General features: G+C 35.5%; 1 protein-coding gene across 1 annotated transcript; it reads left to right on the top strand.

Annotated features, from left to right (window-relative positions):
* Positions 1 to 92: 92 nt before the first annotated feature.
* LOC150098237 (neuronal acetylcholine receptor subunit alpha-7-like) lies at positions 93 to 18,096 on the top strand. Its single transcript, XM_090406285.1, has 4 exons — positions 93 to 113; positions 221 to 330; positions 17,036 to 17,571; positions 17,774 to 18,096. Exons 1-4 carry the CDS (start codon positions 93 to 95, stop codon positions 18,094 to 18,096), a joined length of 990 nt encoding a protein of 329 aa, XP_090262411.1.
* The last annotated feature ends 1,736 nt before the right edge of the window (positions 18,097 to 19,832 follow it).

Raw genomic sequence — 19,832 nt, 5'->3', positions numbered from 1 at the left:
TAGTTTTCTAAAAATATTAATATGTTGTGCAAATTTTCCTTTGAGAAATTTAAAAACTGAAATAAATCTCACTCTACACATATGAACACTTAATGACATTAGAAATAGCTAATGTAAGTATCGTCATTAGATATACGGGTATCTGGAGATAACCAGCCAAGATATCTCTGTTAAGAAACTGCAGTGATGGTCATTTGAAATAATTACTTTCTCTTTACAGCGATGGTACGATAAACGTTTATCCTTGAACGATTCCGAATATGAAGGACTGGACAGTATGGTCGTCACAGATGGTGACATATGGAAACCCGATATTGTAATATATAATGCGTAAGTTTGCATATTAAGATATTTGTATAAGGAATGTTATGTACTCTAAGTAATGTAGTAGAAAAACACACCAATAAACACGTAAGAATTTACTGGAAATAGATATCACACGCCACCCCACCCCACCCTTCACCGCTGCTCAAAGAAGAGTAAACTAGCATAATTATCAATAATGTATATTGATAATTTATATTAGATAATAAATATCTAACTATTGACCTGTGTTAATACGCATAGAACAGTTTAATTGTTAAAATTATTTTAAGAGTTTACAAAGATTGCCGCCATGTTTGCACATTTTTGTTTTCCCTCTTTTATATCCTAATGTTAAAACTCTGTTCGGATTTCCAAGTTAATATTGAAAGTTAAATTCTTCTTAGAGCATTCCCTCGTGATTTAATGATAATATATATATATATATATATATATATATATATATATATATATATATATATATATATATATATATATATATATATATATATATATATATTACGGATACCAAGTAATTTTATAAAGTTGGTTTTTTTTCTTCTTTTTCAAAGTAACCAAATTAGTTAAGCTTGCACCTGAACGTAGTTTAAGTCTAATGGTAGTGCAACACCGCTTCATGTATTTCAGGGTCTAGCTACTCACTTAGGTGACCTCAAAAAAGGTTGAAACCAGTCTGGGTAGTGACCCCCCCACACCCATAATGTATAACAGTATACATCTCTTAGTGAGATGTGTTTTACATTATGGGAAATACTAAGAATAGTGATCAGAGCTTTACCCACTTTTACAACGAGTTGCCCTGATGTTGCACTACCTTTAGACATGAACTACGTTCAGGCGCAAACTTAACTGTTTTGCTTACTTGGGAGAAGGAGTAAAAAAACCAAGTTTATAAAATTACTTGGTATACACACACGAAGGCTCTTCGTGACCTCGACGGGATTCGAACCCAAGTCTTTCCAAACAAAAGTCTTTGTCTATATCTAAGGAAGCAATTCAAAAACAGAAAAGAAAAGTAAACGAAATCGTAATTGTAGTATGAACTAAATACTCGAGGTCAGTTCATTATAAGAGAAGACTTGAAAGGGTTGTTGGAAGAGGCGAGAGTTAAAAGTGAGAAAGTGAAAATCGTCAGTTTTTTTACCTCGCTATGATAAAAATGAATTAAGAAGAAGGGCTATGATGGCAAACGATTTGATGAGTAGGCTGTGTAGCAGGAATGGATGCGAGTTTTTAGATGTGTGGAGTTTGAGTTTGAGGGAAGATTGGATTTGTATAAGAGGGATGGCCTACACCTTAATGCGTTTGTTATCAGGAGTCCTGGAAAACTAATAACTGTATGAGACCTAACACAGAGAGTCAGAGAAACTAAATTATTAAGGGAGGAATGGTCAGAATTTGAGTATAAGATCGACAATGTTATATAATTGTGTAAATGACGGGAATGGGCTTTGTCGTGAAAACATTGACGAAGAGAGAACGATTTCGACTTTGTGTTCGTCTGGTTCGAATCCATTAAACGTGTGCAAAGATGTCTACATGTGTAAGGCACTAGAGAAGAATAGATATCTGAAAGTTTGCGTCATGCGAGCTACAAACAAGAGTATACAAAAGAACATGCAGGCAGATTATTATGTCTGTACGCAAATACTTATCAGAAACAAAACGAGTAGAGTTTGTTGCTTTAGTCAATATGTTGGGACCTCAGATTGTAGGCATTAGTGAGACCTGACTATCAGAATCAGACATACTAACTGGTATTGAGTGTAAAGGGTACAATATTTTAGGAAGGATAGAGGATAGGAGAGGAGGGGGAGGGGCATGCCGCTAATGATATCGGATGACTTGAATCCAGTTAGAGTTGAGACCTATCATTGAAGTAGTACTACTACTACTAAATGTATTTCATGTGGCAGTGAGTTTGAAGCCATCTGGTGTGAGGTGGAATAACAAGATCAATTACATAGTTGGATGTTTGTTACAGACCTGTTCGATCGGTTGGTAATGATGAAGAAATGCATCAACAAATAGAAAAGATAGCGCGAAAAGAGTAATCATAATGGGAGACTTTAATTATCCAAATATTAATTGGTAGCAGTAGAATCTCATGAGAAGAATGAAAATGCATTTATTGAGCTGTTGCGGACAACTTCCTCAAGCAGCATGTGACAGAAGGAACTTGAGGCCAAAGAGTGTTCTGATTTGGTTATAGTGTCAGAGGTCGTTTCAGTTAAAGACGTAACTACTCTGCCTCCGTTGGTAACGGTGATCATGAGGTATTCACTTGAAAGTGACTACGTTTATGAATGTTAATGTTCCATTCAGAAAATGTTACATGCTAAACTATAGAGCAGGAAATTATTACCTGACTGACGAGTATACTGCGTTCAGTGGAATGGGATGTTGATGGATGTGAAGAATATCGACAGTGCATGAGAAGCATTTAAACAATACTTAAATGATGCGATATCAGAATGTGTTCCGAGAGTTCGAAGAATAAATGGATGTGTAATTTTATTAAGCAAGAGATTCGTAAGAAAAGGATGATGTGAAAGGAATACTGTGTGCGTAAGGATGACGTCCGTTATGAAAATTATAAGCAGCAGACTAGAATAGTCACAACTTATCTACGGAAAGCAAAGTCTGAGTATGAAGAGAAATTGGCTCTGCGTGCTAAAGACAACCCACAAGAATTATATCGATATGCTGCAAGTAAATGAAAGAATGGATATGAAAGAATAACTCTTTTAAATGCAGATGGTGTGAGAGTTAAGATGCAGAAGAGGTTGTTCAACTAATGAGTGTCCATTTTGTTAACAGCTATCAACCTGGTGTACGCGACAGTGAGCTCACTGCTTCCTCTTCACTGGTGAAGAAACCCAGGTGTATAAGGTCAAGGTATTAGAGCTGTTGCACAAACTGAATAAAAATTCAGCAATAGGGACTGGTGGGATATCAGCACGTGTGCTAAAATAGTGTTCAGCTGAACTGGCTATTCCTTTGACCAGGCTGTTTATATGAGTCTCAAAACAAGAAACAAGATTCTGAAGAAATGCATAGAATGTATGGTAATTCCATTGCATAAAAGTGGTACAAAGACTGATGTATCCAACTATCGACTAATTAGTATCTCAGGAATGGTGGTGAAGATTTTGGAAAAACTGGTTAGAGCTCGCATTCAGAAATGGGTTGAGAGTGCATCACTAATTTGCAATGAGCAACATGGGTTTACTATGGGAAGGTCATATTTTAGCAACTTTCTCACATTCTATAACAATGTTATAGAATGTGAGAAAGTGAAAGAGAATGTGAGAAAGTATAGCCATTCTTCCCTTTGTCTATAGACAAAGGGAAGAATGGCTATACCATGATACTTTTGGATTTTGCTAAGGTTTTTGACTGAATACGAGCAGCATGATAGATTGTTGCATAAATTGGAGAATGTGAGTTTAGGTAATAGAATATTAGCGTGGATAAGAAGATGGACTGACAGATATCAAAAAGCGGTATATGGGGGGATGTGAGTGCAAGATTTAAGGTCACCAGTTGTTTGCCAAAAGGATCAGTGCTTGGTACACTGTTATTCAATCTGTACATTAATGATATTGGGAAGCATTTGACAAGCGACATATAGCTATTTGTGATTATGCAAAGATAGGTAGGATAATCAGGAATGCTGCTGACATGCAGTACTTGCAGAATTATTTCAACAGACTAGAATTGTGGGCATGGGAAAATGGATGTAAGTTCAATGTCAGTAAATGTAAAGTTATCCACTTCGGCGTGATTAGATATGTAATATCGTATTATATTGGTGGGATTATGCTAAAAGAAACAGGTTAAGGATCCTGGAGTTAATGGATAGGAAGTTGAACTTCAGGGCTATGTAGCAGAAATTGCAAATACAACTCAAAAGATAATTGCAATGCTGAAACGAACGTTCGCATGTAAAGATAAGGATATCGTTTTGCCTCTTTACAAGGCCTTGATAAGACCTGACTTGGACTATTATGCAAAGGTCTATTCTACTGGTTTCCATTGTGATTATGACATTGGAGACAGTGCAAAGGAGAGTGTTGTTAAAAATGATATGAGAATTGAGGAATACTGATTATGGAAACAGATTGAGAATTTGGAGACATGATATGATTGACATTTACAAACTTCTGAAAGGGTTATACAGAATTTCAGTTCATGGAAAAATTTATTTTATGTAGGATGGGAAAAGGACAAGAAGGCATCCTTGGAAGCTAAGAATGAATGCCGCTAAGGAGTGAGAGCTATATTGTTCACTGATACGGTAGTGCATGATTAGAATGGATTGTCATTGGATGTTGTGAGCGGAAGCGGTGTGAATGAATTCAAGAGTAAGTATGATAGCTGGTGCGTGTAGTATGTGGCCAACTCGATGAGTCCTTGACTCCCTAGAGGTCTCTCTTAATAATAATATTAATAATATTTTATTTTATTTTTTATTGATTGCTAAAACATTTATACATACAATAAACATCTTGTGTGACATTGCACCTTATAATTTTACATTCAGCACTAAGTGCTGCAATTCCACATTGGATTTCAATTAAAATTTTTAATAATACTTTTTTTTGCCTTTATATTATGTATTTACAACACGTTCTTCTAATATTAACAATGAAGATTAAACAGAATTTTTTGTATAATTTTTTATTTATTTATTTTTATTTTTTAAAGTTTGAGAAAGAGTGATTATACATACAAATTTCTGCATTTGCTTATAAGGATTACTTGTAGATGAGTAAGGCAAGTTAATTCCACCTACTTCGAAGCTTGGGTTAGCTTTTATGAAGAGAGTGGGATTTAGCCTTCACTATTTGTGTTGTAGCTACTATTTATGTATGGCATGTAGGCATTCGATGCTAGTGATTTGTGATGTGTATATTAGTGTTAATGGTTTCTTAAACTTTGTTGGTATATTTTCCACAGTTCGTTTTTTAATGTTCTGTAGTTATCTACGTGTTTTAACTTTCTTCGTAGGTTGTTAATTTGCGTGGGTATCTGATATGATCTCACAAAAGAACCGTATGAGTTGTTGAACGGTGTGGGGATGTAGAGAGTTGTTGTAGGTCGTGTTATACGATATGTGTCTCTGTTGTTTCGATAGGTTATGTTGAAGTAATTCCTTGTTAATATCATGTAGTGAGTCAGGTTTTTAATGCTCAGAATTCTGTGTATCGCCATGTGCTTGTCGGATATTGTTTGTTGCGTGTAAGGTGTGTCCAGATCACTGTTGACACGATTTTCCTGTGTAGTGTTTCTAATTTTGTTAGGTGGCTGTTTGATGTATTTGCATAGACTGTTATTCGGTATCTTAGTAGGGATTCGCAGATATCGTGATAGAGCAGTTTTTTTATGTGGGGTGGAATAATGTCCTTAACTTGGAAGAGTTTTGCTGCGATGATCCGGAGTTTAGTGTGTAGGTATTCTATATATTTTGTCCATTTAAGGTGGGAATCTATATAGAGACCGAGGTATTTTGCGTGTGTTACAGGTTTGATTTCGGAACACTGGCAGGAATTTTTTGTTGTTAATTCAGCAGAATGTGTGACAATGTATCGAATAGTGATGCGGGGAATATGATTCTTGGGTTGTGTATTATCAACATTTGTGTTTTGGTGCCGTTGATTAGAATTGCGTTTTGGTGGAAGTATGTTGTGATTTCGTTTAGGTCTTGTTGTGCTTTGCAGAGAGCTGTGATAATGTCTGTGTGGATTGCTAATAGTGCAGTGTCATCTGCGTATTGAAATATTTGACTTCTTATGGATATGTTATGAACATCGTTAATGTATATTTTGAATAGAATGGGTGATAATATGGCACCTTGAGGTACACCGTGTTTTACTTGTGTACTCCGACAATGACATGTACTTATTTTTGTTACGTGTGTTCTGTTTGAGAGGTAGTTCTTGAACCATGTATGCAGTATAGTTTGCTGAGTAGTATGTCATGTTCAAGTGTGTCAAATGCTTTGATTAAGTCCAGCAGTATAAGGGCGGCGTACTTGTTTTTGTCGATAGCTTTGTTTATTGTGTCGGCGATGTCTTCTAATAAAGTAATGGTGCTTTTTGTTTTCTGAAAGCCATATTGGTTTTGTGAGATGATGTTGGACTTCTGTAAATAGTTCTGTAGTCTGGTGTGTGTTATTTTTTCTAGAATTATTGAAATAACTGGTAGTGTAGCTATTGGTCTGTAGTTCTAAGTATCGTTTCTTTTGCCGTGTTTGTATATTGGCGTAATTACTGCAGTTTTTAGTTGTTGTGGAATAATGCCTATGTCGTATATTATGTTTACGAGTTTCAAAAGTATTGGATTTATTTGTTCAAAGTGTGCTATAACGTCTATGAGTCTTATTTTGTCTATTCCTGGAGTGGTCTTTGGTTTTAGTTGTAGGATTGCTTCTTTCAGTTCCTGTTTTGTTATGGGTGGAAAATACATCGTTTGTTGTTGACTTTGTGTCGGCAGTTTTTTGTTGATCGTTGGTAGTTTGTCTTTTTTGAGTTGTGTGATGTTGTTTATGAAAGCATGGTTGAATGAGTCTGCTAGTTCCTTTTGATTTGTGTCCTGTCCTGGCAAAGAAGCTTTTTGCAATAAAATCTTGTGCTGAGTTTTCTCTTTTCGGGTTACTAATTCGTTGAGTGTAGCCCATGTTTGCTTAATGTTGTCGTTATATTCCATGAATTTTTGGAAGAAGTAGCGTCTTTTTGCCCTACGAATTTTTGTTAGTTTATTTCTTGTGTTTTTGTATAAGGTTTGTAAATGTGTGCTACTGGCTGACTTTTTAAGTTTTTTCCATAGATTTTCTTTTGCAGTAATAGTATTTAGTATGTCGTCATTTATCCATGGATTGTTGTCTGTTTGTCGCCTCGTTTGTGTAGGTTTTGTTGCTTTTTTGTATATTTCTGTGAACTTTAGTTGAAAATTCTCGTATAATGTTACAGGATCGTTTATTTTAAGTAGGGAATTCCAGTCTGTATTTTTTACTTGGTTATCGACAATACTCTTTAGTATGATCGAGTTTTGTCGACTTTTGTGGTGGTGGGTGGGTGGGTTGGAAACGTAATAAAACGAAGTTGAGACAAAGTAGCGATCGGGAATCTTTAGGTTAATTACTGATGATGTAAGGGATAACTATCTGCGACAGCATGTAATGGAAAATACTAGGGGTCAGAGAGTGCTTGACCTAGTAATTACATCTGAGGATTTGGCTGTAACAAATATGACCACATTGCCACCAATCGATGAGAGTGATTATAGGGTATTGACTTGGGAGGTGGCTACAGGTGTAGAATTTTCAATTAAGATAGGGTACATGTGGAATTATCGGGCTGGAAAGTATTACACGCTTAGGAGTTTGATTGGTTCAGTGCCATGGCATGTACAACTGCAAGGACTAGAAGTCGATATTGCATGGGTGGTAGGTAGTTAAGAAGTGTCTGCATGAAGCAATGGCTGAATGTATACCTAGGGTCCGAATAATAAATCAACTAGGGGTTAAATGGATGAATAACACCATTAAGCTTGAGCTGCAAAATAAAGAAACAACTATGGAGGGAATTTAAAGAGAAAGGTGACCAGCAGGCACACCAACGGTTTAAAGCGCAGGCCAGAAGGGTAACGAGTGTGGTAAGAAAAGCAAGAAAGGATTACGAAAGAACATTGGCCATGCAGGCTAAAGAGAATCCTAAACAATTTTTTAGATATGTAGCAAGTAAAAGGAAAAATGTACATGGCAGAATGATTTTAAAGAATGCCGATGGTAGGAAGGTAACGGAATCAGTTGATATAGTTGAGTTACTGAGTGAGCACTTTGCAAGAATATATCATCCAGGTGGTGACATTGCAGAAACGAATGTACCAGTAGATTATACGAGAATTGTGGTGAATGAAGTGGAGATGAGTAGTCTATTGCATAATCTCAATGTCAATACATCTGTGAGATTGGATGGTATACCAGCTCGTGTTGTACGAGAAACAGCTAAAGAATTGTCAGTACCCTTGACCATTTTGTTTAATTTGAGTCTCAGGTCTGAGATAGTCCCGAGCGGGTGGAAAGAGGGGAAAATAGTTCCACTGCATAAAGGTGGTTCCAAGACTGCTGTTGTAAATTACCGACCGATTAGCATATCAGGAATCATTGTCAAGGTCATAGAGAAATTAGTCAAGAAAAGAATACAGGATTGGATGGATGAAAATGGGATATTGTATGGGGGACAACATGGTTTTGTGAAGGGTAGATCATGCCTCAGTAACTTGCTCACGTTTTATAACACAGTGACGGCTGAACTGGATAGGGGTAATGGGTTTACAATAATACTACTGGACCTTGCCAAGGCTTTTTATAGGATACCACATAGAACCCTAATCAGTAAACTGGAGCAGATGGGGATAAATATAGGGTTGTGAGATGGATAGGAGGGTGGTTGAAGGAGAGATACCAGAGAGTGGTTTATTCAGGAGTGGAGTCTCAAAGACGGCTTGTGACTAGGGGAGTGCCACAGGGCTCAGTTCTTGGACCACTGCTTTTCAATTTGTTCATCAATGATATAGGAAAGGATTTGAGAGGAAGTGCTCACTTGTTTGCTGATGATGCAAAGGTGGGTAGAGCAATTATGAGTTCTCAGGATGTCAGAATTTTACAGGATGATTTGGATAGTTTGGAGGACTGGGCTAGGAAAAATGGATGTCAATTTAATGTGCCAAAGTGTAAGGTTATGCACTTTGGGGTGAAAAGAATAGCAGCAGTATATCGAATTGGTGGAACCGTACTCCAGGAGATTGATGAGGCCAGGGATTTGGGAGTGTTGGTGGATAGGGAATTGAAGTTTAGGGGGGCACATTGCAAAAGTGACTAAAACAGCTCACCAAATCACTTGGCTTCTGAAAAATACTTTAACATGCAGAGACAAACAAGTTGTTGTTCTTTTTCCCCATTTGGACTACTGTGCCCAGTTATGGGCACCAGGGTTTCTTCGTAATGGGGAGGAAGTGGAGAGGATCCAGAGACAAGTGACCAAGATGATAGCAGGTCTGTGGAATGAACCTTATGAGAAATGGTTGAAGATTTGTGGGTTGCAGAAATTGGTCGATAGGCGAAGGAGGGGTGATATGATTGAGACATTCAAATTACTGAAGGGTTTCTTCGTAATGGGGAGGAAGTGGAGAGGATCCAGAGACGAGTGACCAAGATGATAGCAGGTCTGTGGAATGAACCTTATGAGAAAAGGTTGAAGATTTGTGGGTTGCAGAAATTGGTCGATAGGCGAAGGAGGGGTGATATGATTGAGACATTCAAATTACTGAAGGGTTTCTATAAGATTGATCCAGAAGATATTTTTGAAAATATGGCTGGTGGTGGGAGGCCTAGAGGCCATGAATGGAGCTGGGCAAGAGCGTGGTTGACAAGGGTGTTAGAGCTAGGTTTTTTACTTGGAGAGTAGTGAATGAGTGGAATAAGCTTCCAGAGTCTGTTGTGGGTGCTACGACCGTGAATGAGTTCAAGGCAAGGTATGATAGATATTGTGTGAATGTCGAATAGTTGTTCTTGACATGATGTTAGGGCCTCCCTCGATGAGTCTGTCGACTCCTTGGAGTTGCCCGGAATAATAATAATAATAATAATAATAATTATAAAAACGACTTATAAACAACTTATTTGTTTTTACAATGAAAATGATAAGGTTTGCTATCACACAGAGTATCTACACACACACAATGAAAAACATATTATCTTTTCTGTACAGTACGAAAATTCGATATACAAAATGCAGAGTACATTTTATAAATATGAATATACATTTTTTTAAACTAGCTAAATATGGATTGGCACCAATGTGCACACAATTCACGATACAATGCAGTAATGCAGCATACACACAAAATTCAATAATAATAATAATAATAATTTTTTTTTCTTTTACATTTTATTATGTCTCAGTATAAGTTACATACAATAATAATATTTACAGTATTTACAATAAGGATTATACAGAATTTTTTATTTTATTTTTTTATTTTTCTATTATTTTTTTTAATCTCAGATGAGTTGCATACATAGTTGCTCTAGTAATTATATGTATATAATATTTATAACGCATTACAAGTGTGTATAACAGATACTTGCAAGTTAGTAATTTTCTTCCTCGAAGCTTAGCAGAGCTTATCTGAGGAAGATAATAGATGACAGAGGGTGGTGGTTTCATGGTTGTGTTCCTATAGTGGTCACAAGCCAGGTGTTGATTTTACTGTTTGTTGGTACGTGCTTGAAAGACTTCGTCTGCTATTACAGTTTAACTTTTTTTTTTTTGTGCAAATAGGGTTGGATTTAGACATGGTGTGTTTGTTTCTTTGTGTTCTTGTAGTGGTAGTTTTTTGAGAGGGGGGGTTGTCGTAGGTTTGTGTGTGTGTGTATATGTGGTGGAGGAGAGAGAAACAGGAATTGCTCTAATTTTCATTCTCGCTATAATATTTATATAGTGCCTGTTTCAGCTCTCTGTATGTTCCTAGGTTTCTGTTGTCGAACGGCAGTTTGTTTATCATGTCAGGTACGTAGAAGTTTCGGGTGGCTTTGCCATGTGTGATTGTTGTATTTATATGTTATGTAGTTTGTTGACTGTGCTCTTGTTATTTGATATGTTGTTCTCGTTACTCTATATGTTGGGCTGTAGTAGTGTTTTAACATGACTGTGTAGTGGCGTAAGTGTTTCACCTTAAATATTTTATGTTTTGTCCATGCTTCCTGCATAAGAGTGGGTTGTTCGCAGAATATCAGTTTTATCATTTTATCTTGCAACCATTGTAGCCTGTTAAGTCTGTAGTCTGCGCAGAATGCGTATGATGTGATTGCATATCTTAAAATGTTTTCACATAATGCTTTATAGATTAGTATTTTTATGTGGGTTGGGGCAATGTCTTTTAATCTGTATAGTTTGCTTGCTATTATCCTAAGCTTGGTATGTAGGTAGTTTGTATGGCTATTCCAACTTTGATCTGCATCGAAGTGAAGTCCAAGGTAGCGTGTTGTTTTCACCTGTGTGATGGTTGTGATTTTAGGTTCTGCACTTTGCGTATAGGAGGATGAATGTTTGATAGTGAGATATTTAGTTTCTATGGGCAGGGTTTGGGGATTTTTGAATATCATTAGCTTTGTTTTTCCAGGGTTTATATATATGCCGTTTTCGGTTAACCAGTTAGTGATTTGATTGATGTCGTTTTGCATATTTTTGTAAGCGATTTTTGCAGTGTTGTGAATGGATACTATGGCAGTGTCATCTGCATACTGGAAGATGTTACTTTTTAGGGGGAGTTGGCTTATGTCGTGTGTGTATATGTTAAATAGAATGGGAGATAGGACAGCTCCTTGCGGTACTCCACAGGTTACATGTACCTCTTTGCTGTGTGCTGATCCTATACGTGTGATGTGCTTTCTGTTTTTCGTGTATGCTTTAAACCACTGTAGTAGACGACCTCCAATTCCGATATGGGTTAGTTTCGTTAACAAGGTTTTGTGTGTTAGTGTGTCAAATGCTTTTGTTAGGTCAATGAATACCACTAATGTTATTCTGTTTTTATCCAATGCAGCATTTATTAGATCTGTGAAATCTTCCAAGAGTGTTGCTGTTCCTTTATTTTTTTGAAAGCCATACTTTTGGGTATGATTTGAAATTTTTCAACGTATGTGGAGAGTTTCTGATGCACGATGCGCTCCATGATTTGGTTGATTACAGACAGCGTGGCGATGGGTCTGTAATTACTTATAATGTTTCTTTTTTCCCTGTTTGTGTATGGGTGTAATTAATGCAGTCTTCAGTGTTTCAGGTATGTGTCCCGTTTCGAAGATTTTATTTAACAGTTTTTGTATAACTGGAAGTACGTTGGTTGAGTGTTCCTTGATGTCTTTTGGTCTGATTCCGTTCTATCCCCAGTCCTTTGTTAGAGTTAATTTGTTGAATAGCCAGTGACAGTTCTTCTTTTGTTACTGTGGGGAACCACATCGACTGGGTTGCTCGTGGACCTAGTGGAGAATGTTCGTTTGTTTGAGGAAAGGTTGTTTCTTGTAGCTTTTGGACAGAGTTCACGAAATGCTGATTAAAGTTGTTTGCCAACTGTTTGAGGGATTTGGGGTCGCAGGCAAAGCTGTGTTTTATTGTTTCTGAGGCAGTGGTTCTGTGTATATTGTCCAGCATTTCATTAATCAGGTGCCAGGTTTCCTTTATGTTATTCTGAGCTGTTGTTAATTTGTTGCTGTAATAGTTTCTTTTTGCCATTCTAATCTGTGTTGTTAGGAGATTCCGTTTTCTTTTGTATTCAGCTTTTAAAGCGATATTGTTCGGCGACTTCTTAAGTTGTTTCCATAGGGCATCTTTTCTTTTTATGTCTGTTAGTATGTTGTCTGTTATCCATGGATTTTGTTTCGTTTGGGGTCGTATTTTTATTTTTGTTAATGCTTTGTTATATATTTTGTTAAATGCAAGTTTAAGATTATTATATACAGCTTCAGCAAGGTCTAATGATGCTATCTGCATCCAGCCTGTTTTTCTGATTTCATTGTTTGCTATAGTTTCGTTTAGAATGCTATAATACTGTTTTGTAGTCTCAGTGATTTTTATGGGTTCTGGTTCAGTGTGTAACTGTAATACTGTGAAATAATGGTCTGCCAGTTTGCATGTTATGACGGCTGCTGTGTAGCTGTTTGGAGGTGCCCTTATATTTATATGATCAATGCAGGATGAGGTTGTTGTGTTTCCGATTATCTCCTCTCGTGTATACGACTGTATGGATGGGGTTATGTTATATGCCGATAATAGATCTAGGTATTGTTCTGTGTTGTTATTTATGCTCCTAATGTTTATATTAATGTCTCCTATTATTATCAAGTTTTCTGAGGTACCTACTTCCATGGCTGAAAGCCATCTGTTTAGTTCTTCTAGGAATTTTGTGGTGCTTAAGTTGGGTGGTCTGTATATTGTGTTTAATATCAGGGAGTTTTCTTGTTTGATGTTTTTAATTTCGATGCATATGTTTTCTGCGTATTCTAATTTATAGTTTATTTCTCTTACTTCTAGTTTATGTTTGGTAAATATTATTATACCACCGCCTCGTTTTGTTTGTCTGCAGTGTTTGTGTTGTTGGAAGTGTCGCATTTGGTAGGTGGATGCCTCTTCGTTTGTCGTAGATACTTCAGTCAGTATTAAAATGTCTATTTCGTCTATATCTTCCTTCAGATAAGCTTGCACGGTCAGCCAGTATTTTTGAATGCTCCTGATGTTGATGTGGAGAATAGATAATCCTTTTTTGGGAATTGTCAATTGTTTCCATTCCGTTATTGATTTCAGAATGTGGTAATTATCATGTTCCGGGGTGATTACGTCTGCTTGATGGTCTGTATTCATGTTGGTTGGTGTGCTGTTCCTTCTTTACGAGTTGTCAATATTCCTTTCAATGTGGCAGCCTGTTGAGGTCGTCTACGGATTTTATTTCGATTGGTTTTGCGGCTTGTGTCTTTCTAAGGAATATTTTGCTGTCTCTTATCCATATAAACTGGTAATTGTTTTCTGTTTTTACTTTCCTTGCTTTTTAGAATATTTTCTGACAGTATGGCGTTAGGTATTCGGACAAGTACATTGGGGTGTTGTCGTGGTCTCCTTTCAGATCCTTGACTACTGGTTTTTTAATCCTGCTAGCTTTTATAAGTGTAGTTTTTATTGGGCTGTTGGTGAGTCGCACTACGACGGGAGAAGGACGGGTATTATTTTCTCCTTTCCTTTTTTGTAGTAACCGATGCACTGACTGTATGTCTCTTGATTCAATGGGAGAGCCTATTTTTTGGCTTAGTTGTATTACAGTGTCTCTTAGATGTTTAATAAATTCCTCATATTGGTTGAATTTATCTGTAATTTGTGCGGTATGTTTTTTAAATAGTTCTCCAACCAAATCGATTTTTTATATTAATAATAATAATAATAATATCTAAAATGTTTTATTACCAATGATTTGTTAGTTTTTATTAGTAAAAAAAAATCGGTCGTTAAATGATGAATGAAATGGGGACCGGTTAATAACAGTAAGCAGAAAAAACGATCAAAGAATGGATGGTAAGGACTGAGGATTCATTCTCTGCAGTAGAGAGATCCGTGATGAAGAAGAAGAAAATTGGTAAATATGTACAAGGATTCTAGAATATTTAGTATAGATCTTTGTAATTCAGCCACGACTTTATTCCAAATGACTTTCGAAATATGAACAATTTTGCAAAGAGTTTTAAACACTTCTATTGAACAAATTTTAAACAAAAATGGTGAAGATACGTATCGCAAACATTGTGTGTGATTTTATTTATTATTTGTTTGTTTATTTTTATTTTTGAGGGAAAAGTATATATTCTTTCTACATTCATGGCAATTAAGCATGTAAGATTTGTCGTTTTATTTATTTTTTAATTTAAACTGGACTTTCAACATAAAAGCTAGAAATATACAACGCATGTATAATAAATATGAGTGTCACTTTTATTAATTTCCTAATTAATAATTAATATGTCTTCGATTAAACAATTAATATTAAAAGACAATTAACCCTTTTAATACTAACATTTGATTCATTTCGGAAAACATTAGGAAATCGAAAATGAGTAAAAACAATAGATGACAGGATTTCTCTTATATATTTTATTTTTATATACTAAACTTCTACATGTTTCTTTTCTTTAAGAAGTTCACATAATTAGAGAAAAGTACAATGAAAGCTCTGGACATACTAACAACAGTCATTCGATTGAAAAAAAAATAAAAAATACTGTAGTTAACTAACGTGAATCATCTGGCATATTAGACGTAAGCTGATCATTATTGAGAATAACTTTTAGATATCTGTTGTATTAAATTATTTAAACCATTTAGGTAGTTGTAATGATTCAATCACCAGATTTAAACTGTCATATTGAGCAAAAAGACTTATAGCATGGATAATTCTTTAGTAAATTTATTCTCACATATATTTGAAATCTAATTGATAATATGATTTTAAAAATAAACAAGTTTTTTTCATCATTTATAAAGAGCTGTTCATTACCAAAAACCAGAGTTGTTACAAATCTCCCGAACTACATATATAAACAAAATAGATGCTTTCATTCTAAGTATTCGCTTTAATTTTGATAGCACCGTTCTCTATTTCTCAAATTAGACATTATTACTAATACTGAAAAAGCCACAAAATATTTATCTCAAAGAATGCCATAAACGTGACTTATTATCGCTTCCGCTCCCTTAAATAATCATCCCTCAAGAAGCAGTATAATTAAGTTAGAAAGGGTAGAATCACTAAAGAAATTACTGTACTTGATAATAAAGACATGAACCTTCTCAAAGAACACACACACACACACACACACACACACACACACACACACACACACACACAAAAAAAAAGCTCAGTTATTATGAACAGCACTGATTATGACAAAGTCACTATTTCATCTGACTCTTCCATTTAGAAAATATCCAGTCACGTTTCTAAAAAAAAAACGACACTGCCATTCGGACTTCTTAAAAAATTTGTAAAAAAAATACCAAACATCCGGATTAGCCGTTCAGATATTTTAGCCAATTTGGACTCGCTATCACTTGACGGATGAGGACTGACTGAAAATAGGTCTTTAAAAAAAAGTTAGAACAGAAGGATCCCACCTATGAAGAATAAAAAGACTTAGAGAATTTATTTATTAATTGTTAAGACGAAGAAAGAAATCTTTAGATGTCTAGGAAAACCGAACCAATACAAGAAGATACCTCATGCAATTCATTTCACACCACAAGAGAAGTTAGGAATTATCACGATCTTACAAAAATCGAGCTTTATGCATCGTTTAGATAAAAAAAAAATGAAGTAGATCTTCTTTTTTGATTTCTTCAAAATGGTTATTCGAAAAAAAAACGTAAACAAATTATTGTTCTCTCAGAAACTTCACGCGATCGCTGATGTCAAATATAACAGTTCCATTTTATTAATCAGCAGTGAAGTCCAGATCTTTACAAAATTCCATGAAACGAAGTGGTTATCCTCTTTCCTCCATGTAATAGAAGACAAGCCCTGTAACGACGTATTCATCAACTGATATCAAACGCTCTAAAGGTACACCACTGAACAGAGTCCTACACGTCATTTGAATATCACTCGCAATCTAAGTAAAATATTAGACTTTCATTATGCCAAAAAACATTTAAAACAGAGTTTAATATTCGTGTAAACGCGTCAAAATGTTTCATTTTTCAAAATTAACTGTTGTTAGGAATTCCTTGACCTTTTATTGTGTATTTCTCTACTCTCGCTAACTTCCTGAAGATACTGTAAGTTATAATATAGCGAAGCATGTATAAGTTTATTATTACTATAAAGAATACGAGTGAAACTTGGTATCTTAATAATTATTATTAACATTTCTTTTCCAGACGTAATACTCATCCACGTAAATATTGCTACTTTGGGTGTATGTTCTATGTTCTCTTCAAAAATATATCCACCTCACTCACCTCAAGGAACAGCGTGAAAATGTTTACTTAATCGTCCATTGAAAATATTTGTAATGCAATCGGCATGGAGTACTTCATGTGTAAAGAACTGATATACAACAATTCTCTGATATACATGCTTAATTTCCTAACTTTTTTGCCTTTTATAGAGCGGACAGTATTATAGATTTCACGTTTCCTATCACCATAAAAATTCACAGCAGTGGCAGAGTGATCTACATTCCTCCAGCGACAATCACCGTTGCTTGTGCAATAAACACGACAAACTATCCTAACGATGAACATCTTTGTCAGGTGAACTTTCGTTCCATGAGTCATTTCGCGAATGCTATCGATCTTCATATGATTAATAAGGGAATCAGCTTAAGATACTTAGCCGGCAGCAATCCGTTTTGGAAACTCACTAGGGCAACTGCAGAAAGAAATGTCAAATATTATAACTGTTGTGCAGATCCTCATCCAATGGTCATATATTCTCTGACTATAAGACGCACATCACCAACTTACCTACAGGTGACTTCTGGTCCAGTAGTGATATGCATGATTCTGACCCTATCCATGTTCTGGCTTCCAGCTGATTCTGGAAAGAAAATGTTTCTTGGAGTATTCTCTTTGATTTTGATGGCAATATGCATGTTATATATCGCCTGCTCTACTAGATCTCCGGCCACACCCATCCAGGCAGGTAAGAAATCTGCACTATAGTCAATAATGATTGAAAAATTATTATTTCTCTTCTTTTGTACTACTCTAAAGATTGTGTGTATTTCCTATTGAATGATTTATTTGTTTATATTTAATTTTCGACCTAATTTAAATCATTTTGTTACTTATATTTAATGATATAATTTTAGAAAGTTCTGAAATATTTTTTTTTCCATGTATAGTTTCCCCTTTATCACCTATTTTGTTTGTCATTACTTCGGCTGTCATCGTGGAGGCAATTTTATATACTATTCTTCAAATGATGGCTGAACGCCATCCTCCTTTCTTCCTGGCTTATCTAGCAAAAGGTATTGTGGGACAGATTCTGTGTTTCTGCTGTTCTCGTAGTATAAATGATCGTGAAGACAAATCAGTCTTCTTACAGGAAGAGAGAATAATGCCACTGAAATCTCAAGAGGAGTGGCACATGATTGTTACTGCTGTAGATCGTCTTATGTTTGTGTTGTATTCGATCGTTTTGATAACTATACGCCAAGTTCTTTAAACTTTTTTTAAAATACTGCCTATTATGCGACGGGAATATCATTAGAATAAGATGATTCATTGTCACTGTATAGAATATTCTATGTACGTATCACTATAAAATTTGAATTGTGTAATCAAAAGAAACTCAAATAAGATAGTTTTTCATTGTAATTATAATAAATATTTCAATGATTTAAAAAATATTCATGTAAGTTTTCAAATGTATTATATTCTCGAATATAAAATGACATTCATCTAGTCGTATACACTATTTATATGTAAATCAGAAGCAACCGTAAAACAACCAATAGCAGTAGTAGGGAACTTGGAGCCATATAAGAAGGAAAAAGTCATTGTTTCAATCAAATTAGCAAATTACATCTTACATCTCTGTATCTTTGCCTTTTAATTCTAAAATAAATGTTTCGAAAAAGTAATTAGTACTGTGCGGAACTGATAAATTTTCAGCCCAAGTTATATCATACTGTTTAACTGTTTAATACACATGATGTTTAAGTCTATATTTCTGTCTTTAATTAGTTCTTTGATTTGAGATTCGCACTGACCTTAGAGTACTATTTTAGGTAATCAAAAATACATATGGAAGCATGTATCTGACATCAATGTGATAATGAGCTATCGAATGTTAGTAAAAATCGTAATTCTTATTAATAAATAAAGTCTTTTAAAGACTTTATGTAACATTAAATCGTATTCAAGAAACGGTAAAATTTTCCATTGATTTATACATTAGTATGGAAATCAGATTCGAACATCCTAGATTCTAAAAGTAATCACTAGCATATGCAACTCATGAAATCCTTGTCAAGCAGTTTCAACGCCAATGAAATTATTTGAGATTCTTTCTTTATAATTCAAAACAAGAGTTTCTGGTTTGAATGTCGCGTCACTTTTGTAGTTTGTTGGTGTTTGAACTTTCCAAAAGTAATTCTAAGTGGGTGATTAAAAATATTTACTAAAATAAAGAGCCAAAAGGCTTCAGTTCGGCGAACATAAGCTCTCTGGTCAACTTATTTTTACGAAACTTTTATCATTTCTACATTCGGCTTTGAAATAATGCTGGATCTAATATCTATTTGATTTTTATAATTTTGCATCGCTGAACTGAAGCCTTTTGGCTCTTTATTTTAGTAAATATTTTTACGTACCGACCGCTTACAAAAAAACACCTCCCCGACATTTCAAGTTCCTTAGTATTGAAAGAGAGTTTTGCTCTCTTAAGGTTTCTTCCGGAATTTCGCTCTCGGTGAGGGTGGCTTAGATTTCCGGGGATTTGCCTTGAGAGAACTATTTGAGTCTCCGGGGAAAGTGCCTTTTGGCGTGGTCCGTATGGGGCCGTGTCAGTGGGTGCTTTTCCCGAGCGGTTCCGCTCAGTGGTAGGGTGAGGCTGTCACTGAGTGGAACCAACGCTGAGGTGGACGATCTTTCGGTCACTCGTAGGGAGTGGTCCGGGGGATCGCCTAATTTTTAGAGAGGCCCTTTACTTAAACACTAGTCTCAACACTTCACTTAAACACAAAGAGAACCAGCCAGTTCGAAACAGCTGTCAGGCCAGTGAAACCTTATCAAAAATGGACTAATTAGAAAGTGAATATATGGACACTTGGGCAGCGTTCATGTTTTCTAAACGGTCCGCACTAGGGCAACTCGTAAATACCGTCGGGTGTATTACCATAAGCTCTCTGTTCAACTTATTTTTACAAAAAAACTTTCATAGTTTATACTTTCGGCTTT

This window comes from Typopeltis vanoorti, chromosome 16, assembly GCF_054136105.1.
Source record: "Typopeltis vanoorti isolate ZY-2024b chromosome 16, IOZ_Tvanoo_1.0, whole genome shotgun sequence".
NCBI lineage: Eukaryota > Metazoa > Arthropoda > Arachnida > Uropygi > Thelyphonidae > Typopeltis > Typopeltis vanoorti.
Note: the sequence above shows the minus strand (reverse complement) of the source record. Positions and strands in the feature narration are given on the sequence as shown.

Bases quoted from the DNA above. Each gene is read 5' to 3' on its own strand.
- LOC150098237 (XM_090406285.1), top strand. From the start codon at position 93: ATGACATTAGAAATAGCTAAT. The intron at 114-220 runs GTAAGTATCGTC...TTCTCTTTACAG, and splicing joins TGACATTAGAAATAGCTAAT to CGATGGTACGATAAACGTTT. The intron at 331-17,035 runs GTAAGTTTGCAT...TGCCTTTTATAG, and splicing joins GATATTGTAATATATAATGC to AGCGGACAGTATTATAGATT.